Raw genomic sequence first — 20,560 nt, 5'->3', positions numbered from 1 at the left:
CGAAGAGGTAAGGCCGGAGCTTCTTGAGGGCCCATACTACTGCGAAGGCCTCTCGCTCAATGGTGCTCCAGCGCTGTTCTCGGGGCAGGAGGCGTCTGCTGATGAAGGCCACTGGTTGGTCGACTCCCTCGGCGTTCAGTTGGGAGAGGACGGCCCCGAAGCCATGGTCTGAGGCATCAGTCTGGACGATGAACTCACGGCTGTAGTCGGGGGCCTGGAGCACAGGAGCGGTGCACATGGCGGCCTTCAGCCTCTCGAAGGCCGCTTGACAGTCGGGAGTCCAGTTGACTGTTTTTGGGTTGGTCTTGGATGTGAGTTCCGTGAGGGGCCCCACAATGCTGCCATAGTCCTTTACGAACCGCCGATAGTATCCGGTGAGCCCCAAGAAGGCTCGGACCTCGGTTTGGGTTACGGGGGGGCGCCAGGACTGGATGGCAGCGATCTTGAGCTGGAGGGGGGCCACCAGACCGCTCCCCACTTGGTGTCCGAGGTAGGTCACGGACCCCTGGCCGATTTGGCACTTGCTGGCCTTGATTGTGAGGCCGGCCCGTTGGAGGGCCTGCAGGACCCCTCGGAGGTGGCGGAGGTGGTCTGACCAGTGGCGGCTATACACCGCGATGTCGTCCAGGTATGCGGCGCTGAACTCTTCGAGGCCCGCCAATACCTGGTTCACAAGTCGTTGAAACGTGGCTGGAGCGTTTTTCATGCCGAATGGCATCACTCTGAAATGGTAGTGTCCATCCGGGGTGGAGAAAGCGGATCGTTCTTGTGCCCTGGGGGTGAGGCCGATCTGCCAGTAGCCCGCCGTCAGGTTGAAGATGCTTAGGTAGCGGGCCGCCCCCATGCGGTCAACTAGTTCGTCGGCTCGGGGGATGGGGTGAGCATCGGTTCGGGTGACAGCGTTCAGACCCCGATAGTCGACGCAGAACCGGAGCTCGGGTGTGGTGCCCGGGGCCTCAGCTTTGGGGACCAGTACAACCGGGCTGGCCCAGGGGCTGTCAGAGGGTTCGATGACTCCGAGTGCGAGCATCTTGGAGACTTCTTCTTGGATGCAGGTGCGTACCCGATCTGGTACCCGGTACGGCCGGTGTCGGATAGGAGGACTGTCGCCAGTGTCCACGTCGTGCAGACACCAGGGGGTGACCCCGGGTGTGAGGGAGAATAGGTTTGCAAATTGCAGCAGGAGGGCCCGACAGTCTTGGCGCTGCTCCGGGGTCAGAGCCTCGGAGAGTTGGACCCCGTCCACCGAACCATCTTTTTCCCCGGCCCCCAGTAGGTCAGGGAGGGGCTCGGAGTCCTCTTCCGCCCCACTGTCTGTAGCCATCAGCAGGCTGAGCTCCGAGCGCACGAAGTGGGGTTTGAGTCTGTTGGCGTGGAGGACCCGGAGGGGGTTCCGGGGGGATTCCATGTCGATGAGGTAGGTGACGGGGCTCTTACGCTCGATCACCTTGAAGGGCCCCGTCCATTTGTCCTGTAAGGCACAAGGTTCGATGGGGGACATCACCCATACCTGCTGGCCCGGCTCGAATTCGATGGAGGAGGCATATTGATCGTACCACTTCTTCATGTCCTCCTGACTGGCTTCAAGATTGGCTTTGGCGAGCTCTCTGAATCGCCGGGTCTGATTACGGAGGGTCAGGAGGTACTTGTAGACGTCTGGAGGGGTCTTCAGGGGGGCCATTTCCCACTCTTCTTTAACTAGGCTGAGAGGCCCGCGAACAGGGTGTCCGTACAGGAGTTCGAAAGGGCTGAAGCCGAGGGACTTCTGGGGGACTTCTCGGTAGGCGAAGAGGAGGCACGGTAGTAGCACGTCCCACTGGCGGCGTAGGGGTTCTTCCAGCCCCATGATCATCCCCTTGAGAGTGCGGTTGAATCGCTCGACCAGTCCGTTTCCTTGCGGGTGATATGGGGTTGTGAATTGGTAGGTGACTCCGCACTGTTGCCATAGGGATTTCATATATTTGGAGATAAAGTTCGTGCCCCTGTCGCTGACGACTTCCCTGGGGAAGCCCACTCGAGAGAAGATCCCCATTAAGGCTCGACCTACCACTGGTGCTGTTACAGTTCGAAGGGGAACCGCCTCAGGATAGCGGGTGGCGTGGTCCACCAGGACCAGGATGAATCGATGCCCTTGTGCTGTTCGGGGGTCCAGGGGCCCCACAATGTCTATTCCCACCCTTTCGAACGGGGTGGTCACAACGGGGAATGGTTGAAGAGGTGCCTTGAGCTTGCGGCCGCTCTTCCCGCTGGCCTGGCAGGTCGGGCAGGACCGGCAGTGGGTGGAGACGTCATTTCTCATTTTCGGCCAGTAAAAGTGAGTCACCAGGCGGTTGTATGTTTTGTCTTGCCCCAAGTGTCCAGCCAGGGGGACATCATGGGCCAAGTTCAGAAGGAAGTCTCTGAAACGGAGGGGCACCACCAGCACTCGACTGGCCCCCAGCTCCGCTATTCTTTGTTCGCTGTACAGTAGGTCATTGTCCCAATAGATCCAGTGGGCCCCTGCGGTGTCTCCTGTGCCCTGGGCGAGCGCTTGCTGTCGCAGTCCCTCGAGGGAGGGACATGTCTTTTGCTCTTGCCGGAATTGTTCTTGGGTGGGCCCCCCTTCCTGACGCCACTGAGCCAGGTCCGGGAGGTCTTGGGGCTGAGCGGGCTCTTCGTGGGTTTGTTCCGGGGTGTCCGCAGGGATGGAGTCTCCCTCTGAAGCGATCGGGGGAGGAGGTGCTGGCCATTCGGGTTCTTCAGATCTAGGGATGGTGTCGGCGGCCATGGACCGGGTTGTTACGCACGCCCAGCCCGGGAGGCCTAACATCCCCAGGTGCTCTCTTCTTTCAACGGCTGCCCACGGGGAACTCTCGAGATCGTTCCCCAGGAGGCAGTCCACGGGGGCATCGTCGCGGACAGTCACTTTTAACATACCGGAGACTCCTCCCCATTCGAAGGGGACGCAGGCCATCCGACACAGGCTCTCCGAATTGTCGGCCGATCGGACGGGGCAAAGAACGTTTGGCAGGATTTGTTCTGGGGTCACCAGGTGACAACGGACGGCCGTCACACTGGCCCCTGTGTCACGCAGGGCTTCGGCCTTACGCCCATTTATGTTCACCCACTGGCTGTATTTCCTGGTGTTGGCTGGTAGGGGAGCCCGCGGGATCAGGTCTCTTCCCCCTAGGCAGGCCAGGGTCATGGCGGCAGGTTCCCACTCGGGCTGCTCCTGCTCATACTCTTCAGGCTCTTCGGAGTCTTGCTCTTCTCCTAGGGCGGCGGCAGCCACCTGGCGGGGTCCGGGGGTCTGGTTCTTTGGGCAGGTCGGGTCACTGGCATAGTGGCCGACTCGCTGGCATCGATGACACGTAACGTTGGCTCGGAACCCCGGGCGCATCGGGGGGTTGCCCCGGCCGGCCGGGGGCGGGGTGTTGTTGACGGGAGCGGCCGGGACGGCGTCTCTGCCCCGGCCCTGTCCTCCTCCTCCTCCTCGGGGACGATGATGACCTTGGTTGGTTCTGTTCTGCTCGTTTGGCCCACTCCGGGTCACCCGGGTGCTCTCCCATCGGTCAGCCTCGGTGGCGAGCTGCCGTGGGTCAGTCAATTTACTGTCGAGGAGGTGCTGCCTGAGCTCGACGAAGCAGTTGTTGGAGAGGTGCTCCCACACAATGAGGTTGAAGAGCTGTTCGTATGTTGTTACGTTGCTACCCTTGATCCATCCCTCGAAGGCTCGGCTGAAATAGTTCACATATTCTATCCAGGTTGTACCCGGGATCCGGGTGCAGTTGCGGAACCTCTGGCGGTACATCTCGGGCGTCAGCCCATATCGACTGAGGAGGGCGGCCTTCATGTGGTCATAGGACGTCATTTGGTGGTCCGGAAGCTGCAGCAGGGCATCCCGGCCTTCATTGACGAATCTCCCCCATAGACCGGCTCCCCAGTCACTTCGAGCGATCCGGTGGGCAGTCATGGCGATCTCGTAGGCCTTGAACCACTGCTGTATGTCGTCGTTCCGATAGTATTCACGGACCACATCCTTGGGGATGTGGACCTTCTGTTCGGTAGTACCTGGGGGGCGCGGTTGCTCAGGCACCCCTAGGTCTTTGTTCTGTTTGCGCATTTCTATCTCCGCTAGCTTGCACTCGTGTTCGTATGCCAGTCTTTTTTCTTCGAGTTCTCTCTGTCTCTGCTTTTCCTCTCGCTCTTCTTGGAGCCGTAAGTGTTCTAAGTTCATCTTTTGTTCTGCCAGTTTCAATTCTCCGTCTAATTTGAGCCGTGCCAGCTCTAACTCGTGTAGTCTATTTTTCTCTCGTTCTCGGATCTCTTCCCGGGAGAGATCCGTTCTCCTTTCTTCCGTCAGAGTGGTGTTTGTTTCCGGGGCTTCGGCGATATTTGTCTCTGCCCAGGATTCTAGGGCGTGTTTGAAGTCCTCTTTCGTGCTCAGACCGGTGGTGGCAATGCCTAGTTCTATGCAAAATTGTTTTAGCTCTCGGTGGTTGTACTCTTCCAGTTTTTCCATCTGGAATTTCTCTGCAGATCCGCTCTCTCTGGTCGTCATTGTGGATTAGTCGTAGGGTGAGTTACTCTCTGTACGGTTTACGCGTTGGTTCGGATCGCGCCGCTGGCCACCAATGTTAGACGGGGACCTGGAGGGTCGGCCGAGCACAAGGGGAGAGGCCTCCGGTGAGGGCCGTCTCCAGCGATCGTACAGACAAGTAACTTCCCCCCCCACAGATGGACACCACACGAAGATCAGAGTAACACCTTTTATAGGCAGTTCTTGAAGTAAGGTAGTACGATACAAGGAGATCAGGACACGATGATCCTCTCAATTCTAGTCTCTAGTAGGGGAAGGGGGTAGCGGGACAGTCTTGGTACCTACGGGTACTGAGGTGAAACGGCGGCAGTTAACAATCCTCGAGCTCGGTGGTCGGACGGGTCGGACCGCGGCAGCGCCAGCAGGTCCCGAAGAGATCGTAGGTGGCAACGGGCCGCGGCAGCGCCAGCAGGTCCCAACGAGGATGGAAGTTACAACGGGCCGCGGCAGCGCCAGCAGGTCCCACGAGGAAGAAGGTTGCAGAAGGCCGCGGCAGCGCCAGCAGGCAGGACGATAGTTCACAAGGAAGGGCTGCGGCAGCGCCAGCAGTCCGTCAAGGATGAGTTCTTCTCGGTGTCTCTCGACTCCAGGATACAACTGCCTTCCGGCTCTGGGGCCGCCTCGGTTATAGGTCTGGCGCCCTTTGATGTCCGGACCCTCGCACTGGGAGGTCGGGAGGTCCGGGATGAGGGAGTCCAGACACCCAGCAGGGGGGTGGAGCCAGCACCCGGGGAGGCTGGGGGCGATCGGCACCTGGCGGGGGAGAGCCATCAACACTTCTTTCTCCCATTAGCCTGCCAAGTGGTCCGTTCACCTCCTGGATGGATGGTGGTGCCGGGATGGCGGGGCCTGGCCGGGCCCAGGGTTGGGGTCGAGCTGAGGCCACGCGGCCGCGTGGTGCAGTGTCCAAGATGGCGGCTGGGCCTGGCAATGGGGCTGACGGGGGCCCGGGCCCGTGACACAGAGATATCCGGGAGCAGGCGTCCCGGAGGGGACGGGTTGCGGGTTGCTTCTGCGGGTAGCCCCCGGAGAGCCGGTGTCTGGGCCCTGTCGTGCGGGGAGGGAGCGAGCCTTTTGTGGGGCCTGTCCAACACCCCATCTCCCCTTAACTCTAGACCATACTTCGAGTGCATGTTTTAATACCTTTAGGCGTACCTTTTTGTAAAATCTTGGCGCACCAAATTTATACAAAAAACCTGGCCCGCCCCCTCTTGTTCTACCATCATGTTCAGTAACCGCCCCCAATTGGAGTCGTCGGGCTGGTAAGGAGGCATCGAATATTTTTCAGCTGAAAAGAAAAAGCATACCAGAGGATGTCAGGAAGCGCTAGCCCTCCCTTCATCAATTTTCTTTTCAGCTTTTTCCAGGAAATCCTGGAGTTTTTGTTCGCCCAGATAAAGCTACCTATTTCCCCCTGGATTTTGGCCAGAATTTTATAGGGGAAGGTCAGTGGTATCATATTAAACAGGTATGTCAGTTTAGGCAAAATTACCATTTTGACCAAATTGACACGGCCATAAATTGTCAACTGAAAATTCTGCCATCTCAGCAGAAGGTGATCGATATCCTTAACCACCTTCTTTATGTTGGTCTGTGCTATAGTGTTAAGGTCTGATGTTATTATTATACCCAGATATCTAAACTGGCTACTTCGAGCTCCCTCCCAATTATCTACCCCCCAGCACATTATTTCAGTTTTAAGATTATTAATCATATACCCGGAATATTGGCCAAAATCGGTCATTATCTCTTCCACTCTAGGAAAACCCTCAGCCGGATTGCTAGTGTAGATCTAACAAATCATCAGCATATAATGCCAACTTGCAACTATAGTCTCCAACTCTAAAGGGTGTGACCCGATCATCCAGCCGCAGTGCCTGTGCCAGGGGCTCGATATAAAGATCGAACAAGAGGAGCGAGATGGGACACCCCTGCCTAGTTCCTCTCCTTACGCTGAAGCGTGATGTCAAAAGGCCATTTAATATTATTGCAGCGGAAGCGCCCTCATAACATCCCCTCAGTGTTTGGATGAAGGTTGCACCAAAACCCATCGTGCTCAATAGATCCCACAAGAAGCCCCAGTTGATGCGGTCGAAAGCCTTCGCTGCGTCATAAGCAGCTACTGCCAAGGGTTCCGACCGTGCCTCCGCTAGGTCTATAATTCCAATCAGCTGAAGAGTCAACTCGTGAATATATCTTCCGGGCACAAAGCCTTTCTGATCGGAATTAATAAGTTGCGGGATCAGTTTAGCCAGTCTCCCTGCCAAAACACTTGTAAAGATCTTGTAATCTGCGTTTAGCAAGGAGATGGGCCTAAAGGAATCTGCCTAAAGGGGGTCCTTTCCTGGTTTTAATATAAGCACAATTGTGGACTCCTTCCACGAGGGAGGGGCCCTGCCCGCCGGGCTATAAACATAATTAAACAATTCACAAAGCCTTGGTGTCAGGGCGTCCTGGAATACTTTATATACCTCTCCAGGGAGAGCATCAGGATCGGCCGCTTTGTTGTTCTTTATGTTTTTAATGTACGATCCAATTTCTTCCTCAGTGAAGGGACTATTAAGGATATCTCGACCTTCATCTGTTAATCTGGGCAGAGCTTTGCTCTCCAACCACCGTAAGGTGTTGGCTGAGTCTGGTGAATACTCCTCCTCATCATATAGTTTAGAAAACAGGGAAAGCAAATGTTTTTCCATATCCTCCTGATGGCATGATATAGTTCCCTGATCATCAATAATTAGACTATTTATGTTATTCCTAACCCAATCCGCTCTAATCTTACTGGCCAAAATTGCCCCGGCTTTCACCAGAATCTTCCTGGGGCACTCTCTCCCTGGGTTCCGCCTATATGGGTCCTGGTGAGCCCTCCGGATATCAGCTAGCAGATCTAAATCAACATCAGTGGAATCCTTCAGGATTGTAGTTTTGAGTAATGCCACCACAAATGCCATGATGTCGCCTCCCTCAAAATCCTCGGGGGACATTCAAAATTTTTAAATTATTCTTCCTAGCATGGTTTTCGAGCCTCTCGATGTCATCTTTCATCTCCCGATTTTGCTGCACCAGCTTGTCCATAGCAACTGCAGTAGAGCTTAGTACTTCCTTGATCTTAGGTAACTCCGCTTCTAGGGCATCTGTCCTTAGTGAGACCTCCTCCACTTTCCGGGCCAGCACCTCACAAGATGCCTGAATGGCGACCTGATTGGTCTCTGAAATTGTAAATCTCTTCCCATCTCTTCAAATCTCTTCCCCATGTCCTCCTTTAGTCCTAGCAAAATATCTGCCAAGGTAACAGGAGTAGGCACTGTCGGTGGAGTAGGGCCTATATGCACACCCTCACCGATTAACTGAAGACCATCGTCTTCTTTAGAGCCATTTGCATCATCCTTCTGATATTCCGAGCCCCCCTGCTTGGAGTCTTGGATTTCCAAGGCGGAGAAACTGTTTGAGAGTTCTATCGATGGATGAACCATATCTTCCACAGGGGATGGAGAAGACTGGAGTGGTTGAGTTAGCTGGGAGGGTGTGGTCGTCGTGTTATCACCAATACCCGGACCCATACTAGCTGAGGTACTGTTTGTGGGTATCTTTCCCGCTCTATCTGTAGTAGACAGAGAGAGAACTTTATAAAACGACTTCAATGAGGGAGTGACCTTTGATGCAGCTAATACAGCACCCTTTATCTTTTTTCTCCCTCTTCCTTTCCCCGGAGGGGTGTTGTTGCCGCTATGGCTTCCCTTTCATACCCGAGAGGTAGCTTGGATTTGTATTACTGGTGGGGACACTGATGGTTTCGGTGGTGCAGGCGCTATACTGGCAGCTCGGTTTCGTAATGTGTAGCGACTTACTCCGGCCTTAGCAGTGGGCACTTTCAAAGGGGAACTCGGGTTACTTGTGTGTAGACTAACAGCGTTATATCCACTCTGCTCCATGCAGGGCTCCCAGACCTGTTCCTTACTGCCAAGTCCCTGTGTAGCATGCAGTGGGGCAGGTGTTGAAAGCACCTCACGATCTGAGTATCCCCCGCAGCTTGCTCGCTCCCTGCTTCCCCCTGCAAAGATATCTTTACAACAGTACTTAATGGCGTTTTGCGCGCTAGCCGAAAGCTCGCTGCTGCCTCCCCTCCAGGAGAAATTGCAACTACTGGCGTTTTAGGAGAGATCTTACCGGGGGTTGCCCTTACCACCTTAACATCAGAATATGTCAGCTGTGTCGTCCATCTGCCAAACCCAGGGGATACCCTTCTCGGGTCTCGTCGCCACTCCCCGACTGCACCGAGTTCCCGGAACCACGCCGGTCTTAGGATCTCACCGACCATCCGCGTTTCTATCGCAAATTCCAAATGCCAAATACCGGATATAATCTGTCCGTGTAGAAAAGCCGACTTTCACCGCTGGGTTTACGGAGAAAAAGGAAGCGGAGAAATGATCCTGGAGGCGATATCACCACTGCAGCTTCTGCATAGCGCTAGCAATGTTTGTGCGCCATACACAGGAGGAGGAGCTCCGTCACGGCCGTTAGCTTCCGGCCGTCATGCTCCCTGGTAGCTGTGCGCTTGATAAATCTTTAAATAATAATTAAATAAAAGAGCCTTCCCAAGGAAACAGAAAAAGAAGTGCAAAAACTTAACGAAATAAATAGATGAGCAATAATACATGTAACAGGGCCAGACCACCCACAGAAAGGAGGGACAAATGTGAAAATTAGCCACAGAAAGTAAAGGAATTTAGACAAGCACACAAAGAAACCAATGGGAAGCAATGGACGGGATCAATGCCCATATAGGACATACAGTATGCGTGCTGCTATTCTGTAACTAAAAATGGTGCTATGATGTACAACACACACGGCTAAAAGGCATTGGCGAGACCTATTGGCTTTGCCAATGTTCGTTTCCACTAGGATTGACCAGAGGGAGAAGAGTCTTTATATGTACCCAGACAAGATTAATTAGTAGTGCTCACCAGAAAGCATATACATTGACACCTACTCTGCATCAATGTTGCATTTAATTTTTACAGTTATCACCACAAAAATAACAATCTTGGTACCATTATTAGGAACTTTCTAAATTGGGGAATGCTGTTAAGTTACTGTGTCCGCAAAATTGTAGTACTTGCTGTCAGTAGGTTTTTGGATTTTAAAAGTCTGGTCACTATGATCAAACGAGATGTGGACAGATACCATGGGATTACTCCTCTCATCTGCCTCAATCCAATCTTATGTTTACTGTGGTGCCCCACATTCCATGACCTAAAAGAAGCTGGTTTTGTTCGTGCTTTCCAACTACTAATAGGGACATAACCACACCACCGGGTGTGACATCACTATGCGCTGTTCTGATGATGTCACATTAACAATATATAAAGTCAGATCTGTTCGTGTGATATACATTTCGGGGATGTCATAATTAGTTTGATAACTTGCTTAAAACAACCTCTTTGGGGGCACAGATATTGCAACTCTGCATATTTCTGCAACAAAACATTACAAAGGTCCAACATTATAATAGAAAATGCATTTTAACCCTAATGGTCGTTTTGACTTTCGGAATAATTAATCTTGCTATATGGGAAGATACCACGTGCCCGGAATCTCATTATTCTTTGTGACCTTTGTAAATATGATGTAATGCTGATAACCAACCAAACCACTAACGTTCAGGTTACCTGGTTTGTGAGAATGGAAAAGCGGGGATCGTGCCTTCCTCGGGAACCGTAGAACGGCATCACTTCCGGGATGCACGGGCTGTGGCTGACATATTGGAACGGGATCTCTTCGAGGCCGTGCCATCGCCGGGTAGACGTTTGTCAGAGAGGAGAAGCACACCACACGTTTGCATGCGTTTCGTGTGGCGGCCATCTTGGAATGGTGACTGCTTGTTTTTAGCACTAAGGACAGCTTGGATCCTCAATGGAATCTTCACGGAGCCGCACGTAAGGGTTGGCCCCGCCCCCCCGTACACGCGCTGTTTTTGTGTAGATCTGCGGTTATGAGCTGATGTCTTTTCGACTATTTTATTTATTCCCTGTGGTAGTGCGTTAGATAAGAAAATGGAAACTCATATACTCGGTGAGTGGATAGTTCCCGAATAATTTCTTTATGAAACGCTCCGGTTGACTTTTGAAAAGCCGTGACAAGACACACTCTGAAGAGTTTTGATTTACAATGTGCGCGCCAGAGCAGTGCGCACGTGCACAGTATTTTTGTGGTGGGAGGCGTTTTCTTATTTTGGCTTATCAATTTTTATTTTAAAAAGTTAGTACTGTAGTATTCCTGGGTGCAAAATTCATGTAAATTGCTTGTAAACATAAGCATTGGGAAAAAAAAAACAATGTTGAACAATAAACATTGGCAAACTCAATAGTTTTGACGTGTAGGTTTTTATTTTTTTTAACCGAATTTAATGTGATTTAAAAAAAGACCTTTGGCCGTAGGCTGCGAAGGACATACAGGATGTTGGAATAAGTACCCTCAAAAGGAACAAGCATTGGGATAGCCAATAGATCTCGTTTTTGGGACCTTATAAGTATTTAGTTATGCAGCACAATATCCTTGGTGCAACAATATCATCTGTTGCATGGCTAAACACTTATAAGGTCCCAAAGGCAAGATCTATTGGCTATGTCAATGCTTGTTTCTTTTTATTAGAGTTGGTATTGGAGTTGACAGAAATAACAGTTTATTAAGATTTTCAGATGAATTAGGTGCCTCTGACTGGAAATAAGTGAAGTCAACGTCCCTCTGAAATTAAAGGGGCAGGAGCAGACGAAAAAAATAAGCAACACCGCAGGAGGAGGAAGTACGGGGGCAACAAGCAATGGGGCGGTGGGATGGAGAAAAACATGTACCTCAAACCAATTGCAACCAGCTGAAGGACACATAAATAAATGTATGAATTCAGTACTTGGTGTAGGTTCTCTATCAGACAACTCAAAGAACAATCATTTACAATGCAATAGGGCTCGCAGCATGAGTTATTGGCATTGTGTATGACAATGCGTTGCATAAAATTTTTAGCAAACTTTGAATTGGTGAGCAGTGAGAGTGTGTGCAAGAGTATGCTGTTCTTGAAAGCAGTGTGGTAGAGAGTGCAGGAATTTGGGTGACCTGAGCAATGTGGATGATGCACCTCACGCACGGGCTTACAGTTGTTATTCACACAGCTCTGATGATGCACGTCACGCACGGGGCTGACGCAGTTATTATTTACACAGCTCTGATGATGCACCTCAGGCACGGGCTCACAGCTGTTATTATTCACACAGCTCTGATGATGCACCTCGCGCACGGGGGTGACGCAGTTATTCACACAGCTCTGATGATGCACCTTAGGCATGGGCTCACAGCTGTTATTATTCACACAGCTCTGATGATGCACCTCACGCACGGGGCTGACACAATTATTATTTACACAGCACTGATGCACCTTTGGCACGGGCTCACAGCTGTTATTATTCACACAGCTCTGATGATGCACCTCTGGCACGGGCTCACAGCTGTTATTATTCACACAGCTCTGATGATGCAACTCACGCACGGGGCTGACGCAGTTATTATTCACACAGCTCTGATGATGCACCTTAGGCAAGGGGCTGACACAGTTATTATTTACACAGCTCTGATGATGCACCTTAGGCACGGGCTCACAGCTGTTATTATTCACACAGCTCTGATGATGCACCTCCGGCACAGGCTCACAGCTGTTATTATTCACACAGCTCTCATGATGCACCTCACGCACGGGCTCACAGCTATTATTATTCACACAGCTCTGATGATGCACCTCAGCACGGGGCTTACAGCTGTTATTATCCACACAGCTCTGATGATGCACCTCACGCACGGGCCTCACAGCTGTTATTATTCACACAGCTCTGATGATGCACCTCACGCATGGGGCTGACGCAGTTATTATTCACACAGCTCTGATGATGCACCTCACGCACGGGGCTGACGCCTCCTGAAAGTGCCTGTATTTCAGCTAAACGACTACATAGTTTCCAGAGTCAATAACAAACTCATGCAACAGTGAATATTGAAACAGCTGAGCTAGACACGCTGCACAGATATCGCGTCTAAAACCACAACTTTGCATATTAACGCACGGAAAGGAATGGAACCACACACTTTAGGTTACCCGCATGTGTACACAGTATTCTACAGTTTATCTCGTGTACAACTGAAGCAATAAAAAATTTGAATACATGTACAGCCTCGTTATAAGAATGAAGCAAAAATACATTAAATTCAACAATGTTGATACAGTTGGGCAAAGTGAGTGTGTCTGCAGCAAAACACTGCAAATCTGCAGGCGCATTTAGTTTATCGCCCTGCACTAAATCCAGAAATAATAAACTGACATGCACAGAGTGCATTCATTTTAAAGGGTTACCATGGCATTGCAATGACTGTCGGTGTAACTGTCCTACGTGTTGCTTCCCGGGCTCTGCAGCCGCCCCCGCCCAGGGACATGCCTTTCTGCAGCTGTTTAGGCTGGAAGTGGGGCCCCGTGCCAACACAGCAGCCACTGCCCTCGTGTGAACTGACAGTAGTGGCAACTCCGATTTAAGGAAAGGATATAGTCAACGCACAAGACAGACAGAACCCCACAGTGAGCAGGATGCAGTGACTGAACTTAACAGTGACTGTCAGCGGAAAACACAAGCAGCTTTGGATGTGAACGAACAGCACTGACAACCCGAGTGTGAGGAGACAGTAGAGGCAGTCGTTGACAGCCCTGGGGTGTGAAGGCGGTAAATAGAGGCCATGAGTGCAAGTAGAAATCGGCCAGTTTCCATTTTGTGGGTAGAATAGTAACGGTGGTGAGAGCAGAGTTAGAGTAGACACCCTTGAAAGAACTGAGACAGCACCACGTAGTGACGGCACCTGCAGGTGGACAGACAGAAGTGACGGTTCTTGAGTGCGCGCCCAGAGCACCAAGAGACTCCCAGCACAGTTAAAACACACAACCTCTAGTGAGAACAGTAACTGGTGGCAGCTCCGCAGTGACATCTCTGAGTGACAGAGTTGTAACGACCCCTGTGATATGACAGTCAGGCTGACAACCGCACTCTACGTGATCACGGACACTGTTTCCAGTCATTACGTTTTCACCCTCGAATCACAGCTATCAAGTGTGCACACCTCATTTCTTCAATTGAAGCAAATCCAGACTGCAACACCCAGAATGCATCACTGGTGTCTTGAAAGCAAAGGAATGTAAACAGTGATCAACAGGACATGGAGTGAGGTGGACATCCTAATGACAGCAGCACGCGCCTACAGTGACTGAGCAAAGGAACGACAGCCCCGGGGGCTGAATAGATATGGGAGTATATATTGATGGTGCTGCAGGTGCAGTGACACCAGAGCCAGAGTCGTGAGTAGCAGGTGCAGTGATATCGAGGACCATGGGTGTGACGACTCCAATTTATCCCCATTAAAGTGTGTTTTTAACTACCAAACCACAAGATGGGACCCCATTACCTTACTTGCTTTAGGGCCCCTGGCGCTCTAGGTGTGCCACTGAATGAGTACCCCCTGAGTGAGAGCACGCAGCTGATAAACTCACGTTGTTGTTGAGCCAGGCACATGCATAGGGCCAGTTGGAAGGCCAGGATGCACCCGAGGATGCACTTCATGGCGAGGTTCAAGTGATAGGGAAAAGGCCTGCACACAGACCCTGGAGGAACTGAGGAGAGAGACCTGCACAGCACACACAGCCTTGAAGGCACCCCGTTGGGCATTTCAAAAGTTCAAAAGGGTCAGGCGGTGGAAACAACTCGGAAAAGCTTGATTGCAAAGCGACCAGCAGGATGTTGCTATCGCACAGTTCCCTACACACTCTTGCACTTACACAGCGACTCTGTGGACATGTTTGAAGACTCGCAGGAAAGGCTGCGGAGGGTGGAGCACGGTGTGTGGCTGAATTCTTGCCATACTTTAGGTGCGCTGCGTACGGAACTTCTAGTGAAGGGGCATTCATTCAGCAAAGCCAGTTGCCATGGACTGAGTATGTGGTCATCCTGACACTTCCTCTGACTGACATTCAGGACAATAGGAGACGGGCTGTAATCCTGCTTTGTGAAATGTGAGGGTGTTGCACTTTGGCGTCTGTATAACTCTCGACTTACGTGGGCTCCAGCGTTACCTGCTGTGTTGTTGTGCCGAGACGCGCAACCTGGCACATGAACAGTGAGGCAGGGTCACTAACAGCACACTCGAGCTGTCACGCTGACGGTAATTGTAGCGCTACTGAGGGTGCGGGATCCTGACCTATGTGCGAGACATAAGAGTTTAGTGCTCAAGGCATGCTGCAGCTGTGTGTGCACGGGGACATCAGGGTGAGGAAAAGACGAGCAGAGGCCAAAGGTGAAGGTTAAGTGCAGTTATGGCGTGCAGTTTGTACAGGCCGCGGGCACTTACCAGCTCCAGTGACAACCTCAATGTGGCACACTAGTCGTGGCCGGCATGATGAGCGGGTGGGGAGGTGGGATGGAGGATCACGCGGCTTCTGGATAGGGCAGTGGACATGAAGCAGCTCCAGCGCTCAGACAGTGACATAGCTGGAGGGGGGTGGAGTTGGGAGGTCTTCCTCTGGCATGACTTTTTTTAGGGCAGCAGAGAATAAGGAAAAAGTCAAACGAGTGCAACGCGTCACTGACACAACGATAAAACACAAAACACTTATGAGAAATGCTCAGTTTGTAATTTGAATCCGGCCGCATTCCACGCTCAGAGACGGGCCGAAAAAAAAAATGCATTTATAATGTGGAGAACAGCAATGGAGAGCGAGGCGTGGCACGCAAAAGAGACCCTAAACATGCCGCCTAGAACAGCGAGAGCGAGGCCTGACACGCAAATCGGATTTCCGGCCGGGAGAAAGGAAAGGCGTGACACGCACGAACTGTCTGGAAGGGGCGGAGAAACAACGGAGCGGGCTGCGGAGTCTGGACACAGGGAGGAACAGGACGAGAGGAGTATAACAGACCCGGTGAGGGTGGGCGTCGGGGCACATTGACGGTGCCCGCCCCCCCAGTGATGGAAGCCCTGCGTGTGCCCGGTGAGTGGGGTTGGGAGGGTGTGTGTGTGCGTGTTTGTGTGTGTATGTAAGCCCTGCGTGTTGGGAGGGGGGGGGAGTGTGTGCACGTGGGAATGTGTGTGCGCATGCGTGAGTGTGGCTGTGTGTGCGCGCTGGCGAGAGCCTGTCTTGCTGTGAATCTGAGGCAGGTGCTGGGCGTGCGCGCCCACGAGGTTAAGTCGACGCTCGTGCCCGGCCCCTGTCTCAGATTCCCAGGAGACGGCTGACTATAGTTGTCGATCCAGACAGCAAATGCTTCGCATTTGCTTTTGTCTAGGCTCGACCTAATAAAGGACCTTTTTCAGTGTTTTTTTAAGACACAACAGGTCACCGGGAAGCAACAATGCACATACGCTGCCTGAAGGCTCATTAAGTTAAAGCCATTTGCTTTGCTATACAATACCATTAGCAAAGCAAATGGCTTTAAACTTAATTAAAGGCGAGACCTATTGCATTTTCAATGCTTGCTTTCCATTACAGACGGGTTTGGAATCCACCTCACATAAAGCCCTGGTTTTAATCCAAGTTCTGGTCAAAAGAGGAGTGGTAGATTTAGGGAAATCAATAATCTCAAACCCCCTCTTCCCTGTCACTGACTGAAATAAGGAGAGTCAGCGATTTCCTAGGAGCGACAAAAATTATTGCGTTTACAAATACATCCTGTCTCGTGCAGATGTCGATCAAAACGTTTCTTATCTTACAACACTTTCTTTCCTGGAAGAGCCATGCTGGTGTACTATGTTGTCATCAAACTGTTCTGCCTTTCTGCCCGCTAGCCGACCTTCCCTTGGAGTGGCTAGAGGGCAACAATATCAGAAAATGCCTTTCACACGCACACACCCCTAGAATCCCTGGATGGATGTGTGAAGGGGCAGCAGTATGTACCAACGGCTCTTGAAAGCATGACAAAGTTAGGAAGAAGACGCTTGCTTGAGCTTCCCCATATGGCCATGTTTGAAATATTTAGGGGCGGTGTTGGAACCTGGGATGTCAGGTCACCTAGGGTAGCCTGGCCTAGGGTAAGACATGCAATCCTAGAGGCACAAGTGTGAAGGTTGCAAACCACCCAGCAGTAAATCCACGCAATAACACATAAAAAGGACGCTACACCAATGTTGGAAAAATAAGTACTCGTTTATAAAAATAATATCTTTGCTCTTTTCACACTAGAATTCACAGTTCAATATAATGCATTCTGTCAGGAGAAGAACCAGTACTTTTAAAATTGCCAAATAATGTCAAAACACAGTTCTATTAACTTAACAACACATTACATTTAGATGTCTTGGAATCCGTAGTTCTACTTTCAGAGAGGTTAACTTATTTCAGTAATTACTATCAAAATGACATTTAATCAGACACCAACATTAACCAAATTTGACCTTGATGAGAAATTTCAGTTAAACTCGAAGTTTCCTTAGACACCAGCGAACTCTGTGAGAAACTTCTGCCCTTGCTTAACCAGCAGGTTCCTTCCGCCCTCTATTTGCAGATGATTCCCCCCAAGCTACTCCCCACCTTGTGTCTAACAATGTAGGAACGACCAGTGTCTAAGGCACTCCCTTGTAGGCGCTAGCGCCCCCTTTCCCCCTGCAGCTCACCTCCTTACTTGTACCAAAACGGGCAGTGGCAGTTGTGCTGCGCCAGAGAGTGGGGGAAAACACTTGGCAGGACCAAAGGGAGCCACACGCTGGCAAGGTTCACCAGCCTCTGGGGCCCCTCAGCTCTCCTCTGCGTGGCGCCAAAATAAAGGAAGTAGTCTCAGTCGTATCTCCTAAGCCGCTTTTGGGCTCCACAGTCCTCCCCTCCCGCTTACGCCAGCCACAACAAGCGACACTCGAGCAGGGGAGAGAAGTTGCCACTCGCCTATGCCGCCGTGGGACTCCCGGCGTCACCCTCCACAACTCCCTCGCGCTGATCGGAAGGTAACACTGCTCCTCACGGCTGGCTCCGCCTCAGGGAGTCGAACGCACCACCGGGCATGCGCGAAGGGGAAGCGTCTCCCCGCTGAAGCCCGCGCTCTCCTACCGGTGCTCTTCTCCACAACTCCGCCCACTCAGGAAGTTCGCAGGGATTCCTCAAGGTCCGCTCCTCACCTCCAAATCGCCTCTTCAGCCACAACTCGGCGCCGCTCCCCACGCTGTCACAGGGGCGGAACAGCCCGATCTCTCCTGGCCTCTGCTCCCTCAGCGCCCGCCGCTCCTCTCAGTTGGCGCTCAACCACTGATCCAGTGCAGCTCACCAGGCGCTGGCTTCACTCCACAGCAGGTGAGAGATGACACTCTGTGGGGTGATTAAACTAGGGGACAGTCGCTGTAACCGGGGCAGGTTTTTATTGAGGTCTGAATAAAAAGGGGGGCCACAAGGATTAGCCCTCCTCCGTTCGAGGGAATCTCAGCAGAAGTCTTTTCACTGAGCAGAGGACTGCACCCCACAGTGCTGTAGTCTCCTTCTCCTGTCCACCTCCCTATTCTTTCAGTTCAGGGATTAGTCAGGTGCCCAGGGTCTCCCATCATCCAACGCAGCAGGGATAGGACAAATAACCCAAGGGAGGAAGGGTGGTGAATCAATAGGCCAAACCTCTGACTATCCTACCCCCACCTTAAGCTACAGCCTGTCCTCTAGCTGACTCTCTCTGGTAGACAAAATGGCTGACCAGCATTCCGCCTTTTATAGGCTGACCCTCAGGAGTCCAGAAGGGACCAGAAGGTTCTGGAACGCCCTATACTAGTCTATGGGCAAGTTCTGGGTTTGGCAGTTAAGGCAGTTGGTAGCCACAATTTTGTGGTCCCAACTATTTTCCTGTCAGAACAGGCCTCTGGGCCTGAGGTGAAAAACTATGAGGGGGAAAAAGAACACCTATCCCCTTTACCAACATCTAGAAAAAGTTAGTGGACAAAAATTATTAAAGGTATGAGGGGCAAAAAGGGGACAAAATAAACAATAAATTGGAGGGACCACGCAAGAAGCCAGACAGGTCTAACAGGCGGTCTTTTACCTTAAGTAGAAAAGAGACAAACCAAATCCCCAGAGTTTTGTTATGAGATTCACATCATTGTAGATGTTTTATTAAGAGTTGCTAAATACTGTAAACAACAGCAGGGCTTCTGTATTGTCTTTTTTAATCAATACAACATATTGAATAGTTCTGCTCTAAGGTACTTAATTAAGAAAAAACACTCTCGAAATATTGAGCTCAACTTGTGTTAGGTGTCATTGCGCCTGTGGACAGATTCAAAAGAATGTTTAATCTTAGCAGTTATGCACAGCTTCCTCTCGCTAACAGCGATGTCGGGATAGAAACAGAGGATGGAGAAATTACACGTATTCCGACCTCCCAAATGTTACGTACATATTAAAGTAAGCATTCGTAAGAGAGAACGGTTTAAAAATACATAGAACTACCAGTTTAAAAAAAAAATGCATTTATAATGTGGAGAACAGCAATGGATAGCCAGAGCGAGGCGTGGCACGCAAAAGAAACCCTAAACATGCCGCCTAGAACAGCGAGAGCGAGGCCTGACACGCAAATCGGATTTCCGGCCGGGAGAAAGGAGAGGCGTGACACGCACGAACTGTCTGGAAGGGGCGGAGAAACAACGGAGCGGGCTGCGGAGTCTGGACACAGGGAGGAACAGGACGAGAGGAGTATAACAGACCCGGTGAGGGTGGGCGTCGGGGCACATTGACGGTGCACGCCCCCCCAGTGATGGAAGCCCTGCGTGTGCCCGGTGAGTGGGGTTGGGAGGGTGTGTGTGTGCGCGTTTGTGTGTGTATGTAAGCCCTGCGTGTTGGGAGGGGGGGGGGGGGAGTGTGTGCACGTGGGAATGTGTGTGCGCATGCGTGAGTGTGGCTGTGTGTGCGCGCTGGCGAGAGCCTGTCTTGCTGTGAATCTGAGGCAGGTGCTGGGCGTGCGCGCCCACGAGGTTAAGTCGACGCTCGTGCCCGGCCCCTGTCTCAGATTCCCAGGAGACGGCTGACTATAGTTGTCGATCCAGACAGCAAATGCTTCGCATTTGCTTTTGTCTAGGCTCGACCTAATAAAGGACCTTTTTCAGTGTTTTTTTAAGACACAACAGGTCACCGGGAAGCAACAATGCACATACGCTGCCTGAAGGCTCATTAAGTTAAAGCCATTTGCTTTGCTATACAATACCATTAGCAAATCAAATGGCTTTAAACTTAATTAAAGGCGAGACCTATTGCATTTTCAATGCTTGCTTTCCATTACAGACGGGTTTGGAATCCACCTCACATAAAGCCCTGGTTTTATTCCAAGTTCTGGTCAAAAGAGGAGTGGTAGATTTAGGGAAATCAATAATCTCAAACCCCCTCTTCCCTGTCACTGACTGAAATAAGGAGAGTCAGCGATTTCCTAGGAGCGACAAAAATTATTGCGTTTACAAATACATCCTGCCTCGTGCAGATGTCGATCAAAACGTTTCTTACCTTACAACACTTTCTTTCCTGGAAGAGCCATGCTGGTGTACTATGTTGTCATCAAACTGTTCGGCCTTTCTGCCCGCTAGCCGACCTTCCCTTGGAGTGGCTAGAGGGCAACAATATCAGAAAATGCCTTTCACACGCACACACCCCTAGAATCCCTGGATGGATGTGTGAAGGGGCAGCAGAATGTACCAACGGCTCTTGAAAGCATGACAAAGTTAGGAAGAAGACGCTTGCTTGAGCTTCCCCATATGGCCATGTTTGAAATATTTAGGGGCGGTCTTTTACCTTAAGTAGAAAAGAGACAAACCAAATCCCCAGAGTTTTGTAATGAGATTCACATCATTGTAGATGTTTTATTAAGAGTTGCTAAATACTGTAAACAACAGCAGGGCTTCTGTATTGTCTTTTTTAATCAATACAACATATTGAATAGTTCTGCTCTAAGGTAC

General features: G+C 51.2%; 2 protein-coding genes across 3 annotated transcripts in view; one reads left to right on the top strand and one right to left on the bottom strand.

Annotated features, from left to right (window-relative positions):
• Positions 1–10,382, bottom strand: part of FTSJ1 (FtsJ RNA 2'-O-methyltransferase 1) — a 61,704-nt gene extending 51,322 nt beyond the window's left edge. Inside the window, exon 1 of the mRNA XM_078664131.1 lies at positions 10,249–10,382. The gene's annotated coding sequence lies outside the window, so the exon portion shown is untranslated. The remainder of the gene's footprint in view (positions 1–10,248) is intronic.
• A 136-nt stretch (positions 10,383–10,518) lies between these two features.
• LOC144785836 (synaptonemal complex central element protein 1-like) overlaps positions 10,519–20,560 on the top strand; it is a 265,320-nt gene continuing 255,278 nt past the window's right edge. The window contains exon 1 of one of the 2 annotated variants that reach the window (XM_078664681.1): positions 10,519–10,651. In XM_078664681.1, coding sequence (XP_078520807.1) covers positions 10,633–10,651 — 19 coding nt within the window. In that variant the 5' untranslated portion in view covers positions 10,519–10,632. The remainder of the gene's footprint in view (positions 10,652–20,560) is intronic. The other variant, XM_078664682.1, reaches the window with a different exon arrangement.

The sequence above is a fragment of the Lissotriton helveticus genome, chromosome 10 (assembly GCF_964261635.1).
Source record: "Lissotriton helveticus chromosome 10, aLisHel1.1, whole genome shotgun sequence".
NCBI lineage: Eukaryota > Metazoa > Chordata > Amphibia > Caudata > Salamandridae > Lissotriton > Lissotriton helveticus.
This window is presented reverse-complemented; position numbering and strand designations above follow the sequence as displayed.